This window comes from Ciona robusta, chromosome 14 (genome assembly GCF_009617815.1).
Source record: "Ciona robusta chromosome 14, ASM961781v2".
Taxonomy (NCBI): Eukaryota; Metazoa; Chordata; class Ascidiacea; order Phlebobranchia; family Cionidae; genus Ciona; species Ciona robusta.
This window is the reverse complement of record NC_143248.1, coordinates 3,552,719-3,570,377: the sequence shown is the minus strand read 5'-3', so window position 1 is coordinate 3,570,377 and position 17,659 is coordinate 3,552,719. Positions and strand designations below refer to the sequence as shown.

General features: G+C 36.3%; 1 protein-coding gene across 5 annotated transcripts; it reads right to left on the bottom strand.

Moving 5' to 3' along the window:
* Positions 1–1,255: 1,255 nt before the first annotated feature.
* LOC149725039 (uncharacterized) lies at positions 1,256–17,087 on the bottom strand. 5 transcript variants are annotated; one of them, XM_089893015.1, is made up of 30 exons: positions 16,564–17,085; positions 15,998–16,129; positions 15,147–15,295; positions 14,577–14,729; positions 13,991–14,165; positions 13,476–13,664; positions 12,933–13,066; positions 12,596–12,676; positions 12,381–12,540; positions 11,396–11,552; positions 10,780–11,009; positions 10,248–10,387; positions 9,915–10,014; positions 9,386–9,583; positions 8,978–9,067; positions 8,386–8,589; positions 7,901–8,048; positions 7,118–7,225; positions 6,750–6,983; positions 6,069–6,300; positions 5,746–5,892; positions 5,437–5,615; positions 4,816–4,935; positions 4,367–4,524; positions 3,850–4,303; positions 3,330–3,519; positions 2,776–2,995; positions 2,369–2,565; positions 2,012–2,169; positions 1,256–1,640 (listed from the first exon to the last, which is right to left on the bottom strand). In XM_089893015.1, the coding sequence occupies exons 1-30, from the start codon at positions 16,784–16,786 to the stop codon at positions 1,343–1,345; spliced, it is 5,358 nt and encodes a 1,785-aa protein (XP_089749141.1). In that variant the 5' UTR covers positions 16,787–17,085; the 3' UTR covers positions 1,256–1,342. The 5 variants fall into 5 exon arrangements, with proteins under 5 accessions (XP_089749141.1, XP_089749140.1, XP_089749142.1 ...); XM_089893014.1 differs by having other exon boundaries at positions 1,256–1,643; positions 16,564–17,080; XM_089893016.1 differs by having other exon boundaries at positions 1,256–1,643; positions 9,386–9,499; positions 16,564–17,080.
* Between the last annotated feature and the right edge of the window lie 572 nt (positions 17,088–17,659).

Below are 17,659 nucleotides of genomic sequence, written 5' to 3'. Positions count from 1 at the left end.
TTTTTATCATTGCCAAGTGGAATTACCTGTCACAGAATGATAACAATGACATATCACCATCATCAAAACACTTTTTATGGGCATCAGTTTTTTTGCAAGCATTTTAACTCCTTCCTGAAACCATTCTCTAGCATGGTCAAGTTGAATGTATGAATGAATGAATGTAACTTACTTTATCCTCGCGTGGCCGGAAAACGACAGTCGTTATCACACGGGTTTAACACCTCGTGCCAGCTTACGAGTTACCATGTACGTCACTTTGTGGGTAATTATTTTTTTTTGGATTTTTTCTTTTTTTTATGTATGGCTGATAATTTAGACAACCCATTAGTGACCACTGGGTTGGAGCAATTGCCGTTAAGTGTCTTGCCCAAGGACACATACGCCCACAATGGTAGCAGTGTCGAGCCTTGAACCCATTGCCTCTGGGTTACAGGCAGGCGCGCTAACCACTACACCACGGCGCCAAGTTGTTAAAAGTATTACATCTTATAGTTAAGGAGAGCTCATGAACAAGCAGACTTAGTTCTGCTATGTTATTAAATTTATACAAGCGTCATCTGATTTACCAAACCATGTTCTCAGAATAATATTGTTGTTAAAGTTACCAAAAACTACACAGGATTACGTAACTTCCACTTTTGACATCATTATAAAAGGAAGTGACGCTTATAAGTTACGTCACATATATCAACAAAAGTCTGTTGCAATATTACGCAAGTTAGACACGAAGCGTAGTAAACCTAAACAAAAACAATTTTGGGAAATATGACCTAACCCACGTGGCTGCTGCACCACATTCTGCTTTGTAGAACATATAAAGGTATTGGAATGATACTTGCCACAGTAGATCAGATAGACTCCTGTCTTAAATGGAATTCTATCCTATGTGGGTGAGGTCCCGCAGCTAGGCACGTCAAGGCCACAATTGACCCATTACCCCAACACCCGGGTGCTACTGCGTGGACCTTCCCAGTGTAAGAAGACTGGCGCTTTTCCAGAGGTGTCTTAAATGAAAAGACACAGTTGTAGAAAATGTAAGCCAGCCCGGGTGGCCATTACACCACATTCTCAATGTTGAATATCTAAGGTTACTGGATTCGTTACTTTGCGTAATAGCAAGACATTTAGGGTATTTGCTAACTGTTTTCAAAAATGGAATCACTCAATGATAATAATCAACCTAAGTTTGTAACATACAAAACCAAAGTGTGTCCAGAATTCTTAAAAACAAGGGCTGATTTCCTAAACAAAATTTTGCTTGTTGTGATTTACTTTATTACAAAACAATTTGTTTCGGCACATTAAAAAAGCTCAAGATTGTTACAATGGCAGTGAAAACTTATGCTGTCCCATTCTTGTTTGAGTTGACACATACATAACACAAGCCAGCACCAGTTCGTATTGATGCAAATATTGTAGATGGGTTGGCAAGTCTATTTAATCCAACATACACCAATCTTCCATTAGTTGCACTAAAGTTTTCAGATGGTCCAACAGTAGCAACAAAATTTCTGTTGTTATTTACAACTACTGAACCAGAGTTTAGTTTGATGCTCACATGGTCGTGTATTCTAAAGAAACCAGGATAGTAAGGACCAGGAATCCTTGTTCCGTTAAGCAAGACAGATCTAGATGAACTACTGCAAAAAATATTGTAATTTAGAATGAGCTAGGCTACAACTTTTTAAAGTAACATTTTATTTCCCTTAACTACCAGCACCACAGTATGAATAGATGTAACTTGCTTTATCCTTGCAGGACCAAAAAACGACAGTCGTTATAACATGACTGTTCTGTTCATACACCTTGTACCAGTTTACAAGTTACCATGTATGTTACTTGTTGTGGATTTTTTGGGGGGTATTTTTCATATATATTTTTTATATGGCTGATAATTTGGATAACCTATTGGTGAACACTGGGTTGGAGCAATTGTCGTTAAGTCTTTTTCCCTTATAACACATACATCAAGAATGGTAGCAGCGAGGAGTACTTCACATTCTCTTACTTATACAATGCCAGAGCATCATTAAATCCGAGTATTTCTGCAGCTTCATCTACATTTGTTGAGTAACTTGCTCCATTTAAACCATTAGTTTTCATTTCGTCCCCAATATCGAAGTGATATAAGGTTGGTTGCTGTCCATACCATAAATCAATTGTGACCTTTGAGAAAAACAAATATATTGAGTTTATATATCTCCAAAACCGGTACCAAGAAATTCGTAAGTTTGGGATGTCTGGTTCACAAGAGACATGAAATAACAGCATGATTTCAAGAGCAAAAATGTGGGTGCAAGTTTTACAGGTATTGTCAAGCGTTCTGTGTTTCCAAATTTTATTCATTATTATGTTAATATCTTACCAAATTTAAAAATGTATCGTTTATTGCCAGAACTGCCTTGAAACTGCAAGCGTTGGTCCTCCTACCACCAACATACCCACTGTATGGTGAAATCATTAACCTAATATTGTCTGCATTAGATTGAAACCCACCATGCACCCCAGTTCTCAAATCTAGGAATTTTTGACATTCCTTTTTCCTACAGATGCCTGGCTGGCCTGAGAACAGTTTAGATTCAGTATGACATATAGAAAATGCCAAACAGGTAACTTCTGTCCAACCAACACACAGTATGCAGTAAATACACCGTGTGTTTTATAGGTTGGCATGAATAGATGAATGCAACTTATCTATCCTCACATAGCATGGTCAAGATAGTGGTCATAACAAGCTAGAAAACATATACATATTGTTGTATAAATCATTACCTTCCCATCTAAGGTTATTATCAGTGAGTGAGCATGTGTACTTCCCATGTAAAACAGTTATATACCCAGGGTCACACACAGATGTACATATAGAGCCTGGATTAGATGATGAACTGCATACATAGCTGCCATGGAAAGTGTGGGGTGGTGGACCAGCACAATATGAAGCAACACACCCAGACGGTGTATTGGGATACCAGGTATAATCCATTCCACATTGCTAGAAGTAATAGTTGATAATATGTGATAGATATATATGGGTGTTGTACAACGAATGCAAAGGTTAACTTACAAACTAGAGTTAAATATTATTATTATAATAACTTTATTTGTCTCTTCGATTACGGTAGCGAAGATTTGAAAATATTTTAAATCAAAAGGAAAGACATAGCGACAAAACAACAGTTGTTAAAATACGCTTACAATTAAAATAATATTTACATTTGATTGAAAGTAAATAAGCGTGGTTGCTACACCTTGCAAAAAAACGAGCCATTTATGTTTAATTATTATCAAGTTAGTCTTCTAATAGAAACAAAAGTGTGCAAACATACTTTCAAACCGTGGCCAAAACGAACAAAACCAATGGAACAAGTGAGCAAACACATTGAATGAATATTGTAACCATTAGTGCAAGTAGAACTAAGGATTCCATTTCCCGAATTTGTTGGAAAAGGATGACCACAGCTAATACGCTGACAAATTGCTGGAGTTCCTGACCATTGGCCATCATTTCCACACGTTCTACACAGAAGAATTTGAAAAATTAAAGAAAAACATGTTTTTTAACCAGTTGTGGAATGCAGACACCTTATACCTGCTGTTGAACTAACAAGAAATAATTGATATAAAACATTTGATTTAGTCGTGATACTATATTCTAAATGGTTGAGGCCCTACACTGCCCACAGTGAGGCATGTAATGAAAGCTGGGATTAAAACCAGACCTGGCCTAATACCTTTATGTCACAAAATAGGTAGCTTCTATAGGTAAAAATAGTGTTGCAGTCATAAAAGTTATTTTAGTGATTGTTAGTGTTGTAGAGTATAACATACTGCTGAAAACTGAGTTACCTGGAATAGGATCCTGTAAGCTGGTAGAAATTTGCACAACCAAAAGCGCAAGTAGAACCAATGTTATTGTGGTTGGTGCAGTTTAAGTAGTGAGTGTAGGTGGTCGCTTCAGCAGATTGTAAAACCACTTGAGATGTATGACTACTACTGTGCGATCTTAAACTAAATGAACGTACTCCATCATTACTTGCATTATTTCTGGGCATGGAAGATTGTAGTTGCGGGCACATGACAACACCGCATGACCTGTAGTTCCTACTGTGCCTTGTCCACTGTCCAGTATACAAACACTGCCGGGTTGGAGCAGAAATGGCACTACGTTGTTGTCCATTCCAAATCAATGGGGCTGTACCTTGCGGACAAGAAAGTGAGCAGTTCCTGCCTACTAACACATTTCCTGTACAAGTTGATGGCCACTGCTGGCCAAGAAAACGGGCTCTACAAGTTCTAATACCTGCCAAAAACACAAGTTTATCAGAATTGTCGGGGAAAAATTATAAACCAAATAAATACTTACGGGATTGACATACACTACCACGATAACCTGGTCTGCATCGACAAACAAAACTGTTGACTCTGTTGATGCATCGTGCTCCGTTCATACACGGTTCTGATCTACAGTTATCCACTATATTTCCACAAAGAAGACCAGTGTAACCATTTCGGCAAACGCAGCTATAATAAGATGACACTTTTAAGTTTCAGGTTATATACATATTATGTAAATTTTTTTAAATTTAACTTTATAATGAAGAATGAAGGTTCAAGATATGACAACTATTGAGTTATTTTAAAAGCACCATAGAAAATTGTCAAACAAAATCAAGTAGAAAACTTTGAATTTTTACACTAAAAATTGACAAAATACATTATCACCTATAGTTATTTACATTAAGTTAACTTGTGTCCTATTCAACATATATATATATATATCAAGTGCCAGATAATGCATTGAATGCTTCTTACGTAAAATTGTTGATAGCATCACGACAGACAGCACGATTGCGACACAAGTTTGGAACACAATCATTGATGTCCGTTTCACACCTCCGTCCTGTGTATCCATCTATACATTGGCATTGATACCTGATCAATAAATAAAAACAAACTTGTTTACAGAATTAGGTTTTAGCGACTATACCTATTTTTTTCAACTAAATGTAAGTATAAGCGTGTTTTAACAACTGTTGTTTTGTTGCTATATTCAATTTTATCGTTTAAAATATTTCTAAATCTTCACTACTGTAACCAAAGAGATAAGTATTGTAATTAGGTTTTCAACATATGACCTTACCCATGATATGTATGTAAGTAATTGGTTTTAACAACTGTTGTTTTGTCGCTATATTCAATTTTATCGTTTAAAATATTTCTAAATCTTCGCTACCGTAATCGAAGAGATAAATATTGTAATTATGTTTTCAACATAACGACCTTACCCAGGACATATTTGTCAGCAATTGGTTTTAACAACTGTTGTTTTGTCGCTATATTCGATTTTATCGTTAATATCTTTAAATCTTCGCTACCGTAATTAAAGAGACAAATAAAGTTATTATCATTATGTTTTTATCCTAATGAGCTTACCCTGGATATGTACGTGAGCAATTACCCCCATGGAAACATGGGTTTGATTGACAAGGGTCCGATTCAATGCCACATAATGTTCCTGAGTACCCTGAATCACACTGACAAATGAAGTGGTCACCACTGTGAATACATTCACCATGAATGCAGGGTGATGATACACAAGGCCCAACATAAATCTAAAAATATTGTAAATTGTTTTGAATATGTTAAAAATGGAACTATTCGCCAAATATGTCAGTTTCAGATTTGGAAAGAAGAAATTATTAGATTAATGAATTAACTTAAGAAATTATTAGGTTAACTTACCGTGCAGTCTATGCCAGTAAATCCAGTTGTACATTGACAAGCAAATGAGTTCACTTTATCTACACACACCCCTCCATTATGACAGGGGTTTGATTGACATTCATCAACATTGTTGTCGCATAATGCACCATTGTAGCCAGAAAAACACTGAAAAATATTTTCAAACAAAAAACAGTTTTATTTTATCCATTTAGTTGCAGCATTGAATTCGCTTATAATATACAATACACAAAAAAAATCCCTGAAATCAACAGTAAAATGCAGATAACCTGTAACCTGTTTATAGAAGACTAATCGAAAACTAGCTCTGACAGTGTTCTTACCAAGCAACTGTAACCAGCAATCTGGTCCACACAAGTTCCATTAACACAGCGGTGGTTTACACAATCATTGATATTTCGCTCACAGTTATTTCCATCATACCCAACCACACATGAACATGAGTAGCCATTAGTATTGTGCGTGCAAGAGCCACCGTTCATACAAGGATTAGAAGCACAGTAATTAGGAGGAATATTGCAGTTTCTACCCCTGTAACCGTCTCTGCATCGACACCTGTGAAATAATTGCATTTATTTATCTACCTCTAAATTATGATACAGAAATGGTTGATGTATACATGGCACAGTGGTTACTGCTTTGAATCATATTAAAGACATGCTTAGTGTACACGGCACATAATGAATGTAACTTACTTTAATCTCGCATGGCCCAAAAAACAACAGTTCTTATCTCGCATGGCCAAAAAGAAAGGACAGTTCATGGTCGAAAAAACGACAGTTCAGCTTACGAGTTACCATGTATATTACTTTCTGAGTGATAATTTTTTTTGGATTTTTTGTTTACTTTTTTATGTATGTCTAATAATTTACTGTAAAGCGTTTTGCCCAAAGACACATACGCTGACAGTGGTAGTGACCAACCTTAAGCCTATTACCTCTGAGGTAGAGGCAGTCTCATGCCTATTTCTATACAACAGGAGCCAAGTTCTGTCACATATTTACCTATATCTGTTCGCCAAGTCAATGCAGATTCCACCATTTAAGCATGGATTAGATTGGCATTCATCTATATTCACATTACAAGTTGAACCGGTATACCCTTCTGCACATATGCATGCAAACCCAGCAATTAGGTCAACGCATACACCACCATTGAAACAAGGATTTGACACGCACTCATCTATGTTTTCCATACATTGGTTGCCAGTGAATCCAGGAGCACATGAGCATTCATACCTGTTGAAAACCCTAATATCATTGTATGGTAGTGCAATAGCTATTTTTATCTGTTTTCTCTCTATTTTAAGCTTGATTTTTGCCATTGCCAAAGTTGTCTTAAATATGTGTTCAATATCAGGATGGTATCTTACCCATTAATTATGTTTCTGCAATAACCTCCATTGGCACAAGGTTTAGAAGAACATTCATTGATGCTGTTTTCACACTCAGTCCCATTGTAACCAGCAGTGCATGCACATCTGCAACAGCAGAATAAAGTATTATGTCAATTCTCAGTCAACAGATTTTTTGAGAGAAGTTAAAATAGGGTTGTTTGTTGTAAGAGTCGTGTCTTTACGAACACTTTTGTTTAAACATAAATGACTCAACTGTCTGCTAGGTGTAGCGACCACGCTTATTTTTTCCCAAATAAACGTAAATATATGTTTATAACTGTAAGTATGTTTTAACAACTGTAGTTTTGTTGCTATATCCTATATTTTCTTTTAAAATATTTCTAAATCTTTGCTACCGTAATCGAAGAGACAAATAAAGTCATTATATTGTTATTTAGTACATAAAGAGTTTACTGCTAATGTAAATGTGAATGTAACTTACTTTATCTTCGCGTGGCCGGGAAACGACAGTCGTTATCACACGGGTTTAACACCTCGCGCCAGCTTACAAGTTACCATGTATGTTACTTTGTAGGTGATTATTTTTTTTGGATTTTTTCATTTTTTTATGTATGGCCAATAATTTGGACAACCCATTAGTGACCACTGGGTTAGAGCAATTGTTGTTAAGTGTCTTGCCCAAGGACATATTCGCCCACAATGGTAGCAGCATTGAGCCTTGATCCCATTACCTCTGAGTTACAGGCAGGCGTGCTAACCACTATGCTACTGCGCCGTACTAATGTATTATATGCATACCTGTATCCTGCATTTGTAGTTTCAAAGCAGCTTCCATTATTTTGACACGGATTGGAGTTGCATTCATTGACATCATGCTCACAGTTGTTTCCATCATACCCTGGTTGGCATGTGCATATGTATGTAGATATGTCATCAAAACATGTACCTATAAATAAATTACATTCATTAAATGACTGGACCTTCATCTTAAAAATACTAAGAATGTACCAATGTACCCAATGTCACTTGTCTGTAGTCTGTAACGGTCACACCTTTAATTCAAAACATTCGTTCTTTCTTTTTTAACAATTAGCGCATTTTAACAACTGTTGTTTTACTACTTGTCTTTTCGCTTTGGTCAACTCTCTTGTTCTTAATCGTGACCGAAGAGACGAAATAAATCATCCATTCTTTCACTTGTGAAACAGTGATTTAGCAGACAGGCTTTACAGGCCAAGAGTAAATCTACTGCTTTCTAACCTCAAGAATACAAATGTACTTACCATTATTGAAGCATGGTTGGCTCTCACAGAAATTGATGTCAATTTCACAATTTGTCCCGTTAAACCCAAGTGAACACTCACACCTATACCCCGCTGGTAGAGAATCACACACACCATAGTTCATACAAGGGTTTGACTCACACCAATTGATTCGATTTCCACAGTTGCGCCCAGACCACCCAACCCCACAGTCACAGTGATAATCTTGAATAAATAAAAAATGAACTAATGAATGTAATTTACATTATCTTTGTGTGGCCGGAAAATGACAGTCTTAAAAACTCGGGTGTTTATACACCTTATGCCAGCTTACGAGTTACCATGTATGTTACTTTGTGGATGACTACTTTTTTGGGGGAAATTTTTTATGTTATGGTTGATAAGTTGGACAACCCACTAGTGACTACTGGGTTGGAGCAATTGCCGTTAAGAGTCTTGCCATAAGTCACATACGCCCACAATGGTAGCAGCGATGAGCCTTGAACCCATTACCGCTTGGTTACAGGCAGGCACCAACCATTTTGCCAGGGCGCCAGTAAGAGAGAAATAAGAAATATTTACAATTATTTTTGTAAAATATGCGTCACCTTACCATTCACAAGGTCTGTGCATGTTGAGTTGTTTTCACATGGATTTGTTCTGCAATCATCAATATTAACATCGCATCTATGACCTGAAAAACCTGCAACAAAAAAAAACAATTTAAACTAAATAAATATTTTACAAAAAAACTGCCAAACTTGATGGAATCCTAAAATTTACATTCCGGGGCATTTTTACTAAAAGATAAAATGTAAGTTACGTTCTTTTATTTAAACTCTAATTAATTTTTCATTGACGAATTCTTCTACATTGTCAGTCCTGTGCAATAGTTGGCACAATTCTATTTTCAATTCTATGTGGGTGAGGTCCTGCAGCGTGGCACGCCATGGGTCCTAGGATTTATGAAATAGTTTAAGCCCAAAATTATTTTGTAATGCCAATTGCCAACATTATAAACCTGGTAGACAAGTACAAGCGTATTCTCCAATCTGATCTATACAAGTTGCGTTGTTTGTACAAAGGTGGCCAACACAATCATCTTCATTTAAGTCACATAATCGCCCAATGTACCCTGTGTTACATTGGCATGTGAATGTTGTAGCATCACTTGCTACACAGACACCATGCATGCATGGATTTGAAAAGCAAGGATCCCCTGTTGAAAAATATTGTTGTACTTGGAAATGATAGGTGTTGGGGTTAAATTATTGTTTTTATATTGGAGAAGACAAAAAAACTACAATATACCAGGTAAAAATATTGTTGCACTTGATAAATGAATGTAACTTATTTATCCTCGTGAGGCCGGAAAAGAACCGGTGTTCGTAGACCTCTGCTAGCTTACGAGTTACCAAGTATGTTACACTTGGAAATGACGGACACAGCGTTGGGACAAAATTAATGTTTTTATACCGCCTAAACCATTTTTTTACATTATGCCAGAAGTAACAGAATATTGATGGCACTTTTATAAAGGAAAGACTTACTTCTGCATGTAGTTGGACTATTATCCCACTGAGGGGTGGAATTAGTTACTCGTCTACAAGTGAACATACATTCATTGTATCTGCTAGCTGAATCTGAGACCTGAGCACAAAATATTCATGGTTTTCTTATATATGACATATAGTACTGTGGGGTAAGAGGGAATACCTTTAGCACACAATATGCAAATATCCTGGTTTTCTACTAAACGGGACGAGAAAATAGAATGAAAAAATTCCCATCTTCCCTACCCTACTCTATATTGGAAACATTGTGGTCACTCATGGGTTTTCCGAAACCCCAAACATTTATTACATCACCAACCCTACTATTACCTCACAATGAGTAGAATGAAGGTTACCATCTAGGATGAAGCCAGGTTGACATCGAATGCGACAAACTGAATCAATATCATGTTGTGAGGAACATGTCTTCACCATCCCATTCACAACATTTATCTCAGTACAACCTATCTCTGGAAAAAATTAAGGTTGCATACATTTATGACCCAATCAGTCAACTAATTAACGATCTGTGCTAAACACATAACAGACAAAAATCAAGTTTAGCAAATTTTATAATATAGGTCTTTATAAGAGATATGTATTTCACCTAAATGGCATCGTCAGTCTCTTATCCACATGTTAAAATGTATGTCTTTAAACTTTACACAGATGCAATTTTACACAATGATTTTAGTGTACTCATAGCATGCTCGAGTACATACATTTTCTTCTATACATTAACAGTTAGAACACTCTATCTGATAATACCATTACTTAGTATATTCTACAATAAAACTGATGTATGTTTACCATTGGCTGTTTAACAACAAGCTTAATTATGGTTTTACTTTGTTTGGTTTACCTACACATTGCCATGAAGATTTTGACCAATTCCCATTGTACAAGCAAGTTGCTACATTCCCACCAATGATATGATAGCCCTCACAACAGGTGGCTATGCATTCTGATCCTGCATGTTCAGTGTTGGAGCATCTCATTTCATGACATGTACTTGGGTTCGGAAGACGCGACAGTGGGCACGTTGTGTTTATAATTTCTGTTTGTGCAGTGCAGAGTGTCGAAGCAATATCCCTGTTATATACAAGTATGCATATGTAAAGGATATAAAAACCAGAAAAACAAAATGTTTATCAGACTTTAGCTTTAAAAGAAAATCTGTTAAGTCTATATTGGTGATTTACATTGATTGGCCTTTTTGTTCAAAATAATATTAACATTGAATGAATGAATGAATGAATGTAACTTACTTTATCCTCGCGTGGCCGGAAAACGACAGTCGTAATCCCACGGGTTTAACACCTCGTGCCAGCTTACGAGTTACATTATCACCCACAAAGTAACACACGCGGTAACTTGTAAGCTGGCACGAGATGTATGAAACAGAATCCGTGTTATAACGACTGTAATCCGTGTTATAACGACTGTCAAGCAAGTTACATTCATTATAGTATAGTTACCTTATTGTTGATAATAATCCAACAAAGCTTCCTTGGACACTATGAGCATAAAGTGAGTCAGGGTTCGATGCAATTCGAAGAATTTCTGGTTGGTTTGCCCCATGAAGACCAATTGCTATTACTTTAGACATTCCGTGAAGTCTATTTAATGTGTTACCTGTTGCACAAAAAAGGTTATTTGTTTTAACACAACCAATAACATGTTCAATTATAACAGTGATATCTAGTGCTTAGTCTCATGTCTATGAGAAGTTAATGAAGCTTTTTACAGTGTGTGGATCAGCAAAGATTGATTTAGACCGGTGGTTCTTAACCTGTCCCAGTCTGCCAAATACACCACAATTTTATATCTTAATCGCAAAATGGAAGATGTTGAAGTCTTCTCCATTGATTAAAGAAATTAAACATCAAGTTTTAAACTGAATTAGAACTTTGGCGGCCCCGTAATTTGCAGCACAGTGATGTAACATAGAGTTCATGGTCTACTTTGGACGTAATTACAATTTGGGTTGATTTTTAAAGGTTCAACGGTCCGCAAAATTTGTTTCGAAATTTTACTGGCCCGCAAGCCAAAAGGGTTAAAAAACACAGGTTTAGACAACCTAGGCAGTTGAATGAATGAATGTAACTTACTTTATCCTCGCGTGGCCGGAAAACGACAGTCGTTTTTAACACCTCGTGCCAGCTTCCGAGTTACCATGTATGTTACTTAGTGGATGATTATTTTTTTGGAGGAGATTTTTTTATGTATTGCTGATAGTTTGGACAACCATTAGTGACCACTGGGTTGGAGCAATTGTCGTTAAGTGTCTTGCCCAAGGACACATACGCCCACAATGGTAGCAACATCGAGCCCTGAACCCATTACCTCTGGGTTACAGGCAGGCGCGCTAACCACTATGCCACGGCGCCGGACAAGTTACTGGATTATAAAAATGTATACTCAAAAGTTTGCTTTATTATTGATTCCCAAAATGAACATTACTTGTTATCGCATCTGAAGACTTTCCATCAGTGATGATTATAGTAATGTGTGGTTTGTTTAGTCTTCTACCATATGATGGCAGAAACTTGTAGTCAACTGCATACCCCAAGACACGACCTGTCCTTGTTCCACTACCAGAATATGTTAAACCAATGATTGCCTGTCATATTAACTTACGTCAGTTACAATACAACACCATCTTTAAAACGACTTACCTGCAGCAATTGATTTTTGTTTGAGTAAGCGTCGTAATTCCACTTATCATATATCCTCCTGTTGTATGTTATCACTGAAACCTGTAATATTACATGATAATAACATAAAGAAAAAAAGCTACAGTACCAGACTGAAAGACATCTCGTTGTGGCGCCGAAATAATCTTTACAATGTTGCAATGTAAAAAATTTGCCATTCAAAAAAAAAAACAACTTCAAAACAGAACAAACTAATAGTAAAATAGGTGTCTTGTTGTTTGTCGCACATTGTTTTTTTCATGGTCTTAAAAGTTTAAAATATGCATAGGTATTGCATATTCTATTGATTTGCATATACCTGCACTTTGTCAGGGCCAATTTCAACAGTGTCCACCAATCTTATGATGAAATCCTTCATTATCTGGAAGTTAAACAACCCAATACTTGATGATGAATCAATTATTACAAGAAGATCAAAACTTGCTGTACAAACTGTGGAAAAAAATATCCAAGTTATAAAACTGAACAATGTACACAGTTGGTTAGCACGCCTGCCTCTAACCCAGAGGTAATCGATTCAAGGCTCTCGCTTCTACCATTATGTGGGCGTAGGTGTTCTTAGGCAAGACTCTTAACGACAATTTCTCTAACCCAGTGGTCACTAATGGGTTCTCCAAATTATCAGCAATACATATAAAAAATAAAAAAAAATACCTAAAAAAATAATCACCCAGAAAGTAACATACTTGGTAATTTCTAAGCTGGCACAAGGTGTTAAACACTCGTGTTTAACGACTGTCACTTCCCGGCCGCGCAAGGATAAAGTAAGTTACATTTATTCATTCATTTGATTAATTTCATGGTTGACATATTAGGGATTTAATGTGATAGACTTTCAGACCTCCACATGTAGATATATCTCCTGACCATCTTGGCACACCCATAGTTAAGTATTGACATGTTCGATTCTCGCTACCATGTATTCCATAACCACCAGCATGGTCACAGTTGTAAGAACAAGTAGAACCAATTTCATTTGCATTTGTACAAGTCAGCTGTCCATGGATGGGTGGTATGAGAGGTGTGCAAGCTAAACATTAATTTGGAAATAAACCAAATGAGGAATTTGAAGCTTTTAAAAGTTTACTTTTTGGTAGTAAACAAAGAATTATAAAACCGTATCCATGACTCCCATAGACCATTGTTAATTGGTTAAAACACGATTAGGATATTTGAATATTATGTGCTAAACGTGTCCCATCTTGACCCACCCTACTATATCAGATTAAACCATCATTGTACATTCTTATTGGGGGCAAATTAATTTATTCTTGCAATATCACTCACTTAAAAAGTCTACATATGAAGATCTATTACACACATCTGTTTATACTTACAGAAGTATCATAGGCCCACCTGGTATATCATAAACTGCTTTAATTTCTCTCTGCAAGTTTTGCACAGTAGTTGGAAGTTGGTTAAATGAGTTAAGTTGATAAATCCTCCAGTTGTTGTTAAGCTCGCCATTGGCAATTATTTGAAGCTGAGATAATGAATAAGATCCCACACCAATGCAAAATATTGTTATGTTCTGTAAATGAAATGTTTAGTTTATTGAGAACATGTAGAATTTTTTTATCAATATGTGAAAATCAGATCAGATACTCCAGCTATTTGCATTGCTTCAATCATGATATAGTAGGGTGGGGGAAGACAAGACACCTTTTTATTCTATTTTTTTCATCCCGTTTGGTAGTAAACATTCAAAGAAATATAAAACCGTAGCCTCACGACCACTATATACCATTGGTAATTGTTTAAAACAGAACAGAATATTTCGGTATTCTATGCTAAAGGTGTCCCATCTTCCCCCACAGTACTATAATAGTTAAAGTTTCTGTAAAGTAGGACAGAATTTTAATAATATGTGGATTTAGAACAGAGTGGATATGTTTGGTGTAGCCATGTCTAAATAACTGAAGTGTGGTATGTTTTGTATAACCTGTCTCCTTGCGAATGCTGATGCATAATTCACATCATCTTTAGATATTCCATCTGTCAGCAGAATTAGGATCTTATTACTTCTAGCTGGCGTGGTAGAAAAATCCTCCAGGATAGTCTTATTTATTGCAGCACCTGTGTAAGTCGTGTACCCCTGTAACAGTTAGATGTATTGTTAACAATATAGATTGTATACTGCAGAGAATATGAAGTTACAGTGTTCGCATTGTAACCGATGGGTATCAGGTTCGATGCTCAAGGCTGCTATCATGGTAGACGAATGCATACTTGGGCAAAACACCCAAAATTCATTGCTTCAACCCAGTGGTCACTATTAGGTTGTCTAAATTAGCACACATAAAGAAAATCAAAGAGCCTAAAAAAATAATCACCTATAAACTAACATACTTGGTAACTCGTAAGCTGGCACGAGGTGTATGAACACTCGTGCTATACGACTGTCGTTTTCCGGCTTCGCGAGGATAAATTACTTTACGTACTTACGTAACTTACGTTCATTTATTTACATTTAACCCAGTACTTAAACTGAACCTGAGCAAGACGTTCTTACCATTATCTGTATTTTATCCACGAGATATTGAAAGCAAGCTTGAGTTCGGCATCTGTTCAAAGCTATTTCAGTTTTTAGGTAGATTTGACTGGACATGGGCAATGTACGATACCAGTGTGAATACTGGACAACCCCTATATTCACGTTCTCTGAGAAAATAAAACAAAGTTAAGGAAAAATGGTTGGATAACTTATGGCTCATGCATTTGCGTCTGCGTTTGCTAGTAATTAAATATGGAAACGGGGGTTTCCAAACTTCCGAGAGCTCCCCGCACTTTCGGTGATTTTTAAAGAGAGAGCGTTTTGTTACACTAAAGATGTAGCGGTTGACGAGTTAAAATGTCATATAGTAAGGTAGGAAAAGATGGGACATGTTTTTATTATAATAGGGTGGGGGGAAGATGGGACATCTTTAGCACACAATATTAAAATATCCTGATTGTGTTTAAAACAATTAACAACGGTCTATAGCAGTCGTGAGGCTACGGTTTTATAATTCTTTTAATTTTCTTTGTTTGTTACTAAATGGGACGAGAAAATCAAATGGGTAAGAATGAACAGGTGTCCCGTCTTTCCCACCCTACTACATGTCTCATCAAATTAGGTGTTAAACAAAAAAATTATATAACCTTTTCCTCACAGCTCCCATAGACCGTCGTTAAATGTTTAAAACACGATCAGGTTATTTGGATATTATGTTCTAAAAGTGTCCCGTCTTCCCCCACCCTATTTATAAATTTATCCAAAATTAAACAAATAAATATTAACACTTATTTCGTAATTAACGTACGATGAAGTATTTTTTACAAATGCGTGTATATGTAAATTATAAATTAAGATTTGGAATTCACCGTTTGAGATGTTAAAACCAGAAGCTACCGCTTTTATCCAAGTTAGAACCCTCCGCCAGTTACCAGGTGCGTTGTAATTCACTGAACCCGAGCCGTCGACGAGAAATATAATGTCCACCAGAACCGATGACTCTAAAATGAAGTAGATTCATTCAACACTGCGCTGCAATTCATTATTGTGCTGGGTAACTTAAACCAGCTTCATTTTCGCGGCCGTTTTTTTGTGATACAGGTAAATAGAAACTGTAATTACTTTTACGTTGGTAAAAAGTATTAACTTTTTACCAACGTAAAGCAGGTTTTATTTCATATAAAAAACTTTCAAAATCAACGCCTAAAAACTATGGTTAATTGGATACTGTAATTTCTGAGCAGACTTAACTCTTTTCCAACGTAATAAGCAGGTTATATTTATTAGAAAAAAATCTTTCAAAACAAACGCCTAATATCTATGGGTAAATATATAGGCCTGCTGCAGTTGCTGAGCAGTCCTAACTCTTTACCAAAGTAGGTTTCATTTATTACAAAAAAAAAAGACTTTTAAAATCAACACCCAAAATCTATACCTGTTATGATTGGTCGCCACGAGGGCGTGACTAACCCACGTGACCACAGGTAATCCTCCGTAACAGCTGGGGAAGTTCGCCTCGTCGGTTGCCATAACAACGTACTTAGTTGTGGCGGAGGACGCTCACTACGTTCTGTATTCTGAGCCACCACATGTCCAATTAGCCACAGGCATATTATACAGGCCATGTATGGCAGGAAATACATTATTTTTACGGACATAACCTATGCCTAATGGAAAAAGATGCAGTATGAAATTATCTACGCTTTTAAATCACGTTAAATATAGGCTTTCGGTTATCACAGAGCTTTTGAGGGGTTGTTGGTGTAACGTTTTCTGAAATAAAAAAGAGACAAATTGTTACACCTTATTTTGTTTTAGCGCCACTTCATGTTTACTTATTTCGGAACCTTACCTATAGAACCAAACATATATGGAAACCTAAAGCTAAGCTTACTGTATCTGTTTTAAGTTATCGAGTTGGTTCAAAACTTTAATTCTTCGCTGCCGTTCGAATTTATAAACGCTATAACTGTACAGTAACTTGCCGGGTTACTATATACATTTAAATGTCAAAGTAAAAACTATACACAGGTGTCAAGCGTACCATATTTACAAGTTAGACTGCCAGCGAAGTAGTTTAGAAGATTTCCTTACATAGTTGCAAGCGAAACAAAGTCACCAGATTAAACGAGGCTATTCATTTCTGGCATTACTGTCAACAAAACAAAATTACAGCTGCGTTATTTTTTGTATGTCTGACAACCTGAAACTTGAACCGCAACAGAAACTTTAGAAACACTGGATTACTTATTAACGTTTCAATTACCGCAGTTTTCGCTTTAAGTCCAATCAAGATGTAACAATTAACGTTAAATACAAGTCAATACTTTTAACTGTTTAGTTAATCTGTTTAAAACACGAAGATATAGTGGTGTAATGGTTTTAAGTTTGTGTTTCACGCATAGAGAATTATTTCGCCGAAAGGAGATACATTTGCTTATTTTGCTTCGGGCAATATTCAAAGTCTGTCGTTTATGCAGCAAAAACATCAAAAGTTAATTTTAACGCAACGTCACTGTAATTCCAGTATT

Coding starts and splice junctions, on each gene's coding strand:
- LOC149725039 (XM_089893014.1), bottom strand. CDS start 16,786: ATGTCCGTAAAAATAATGTATTTCCTGCCATACATGGCCTGTATAATA. Junction 12,677..12,932: donor TTGGCCCTGACAAAGTGCAG/GTATATGCAAAT, acceptor GTAATATTACAG/GTTTCAGTGATAACATACAA. Junction 11,553..12,380: donor GTCTTCAGATGCGATAACAA/GTAATGTTCATT, acceptor TTTGTGCAACAG/GTAACACATTAAATAGACTT.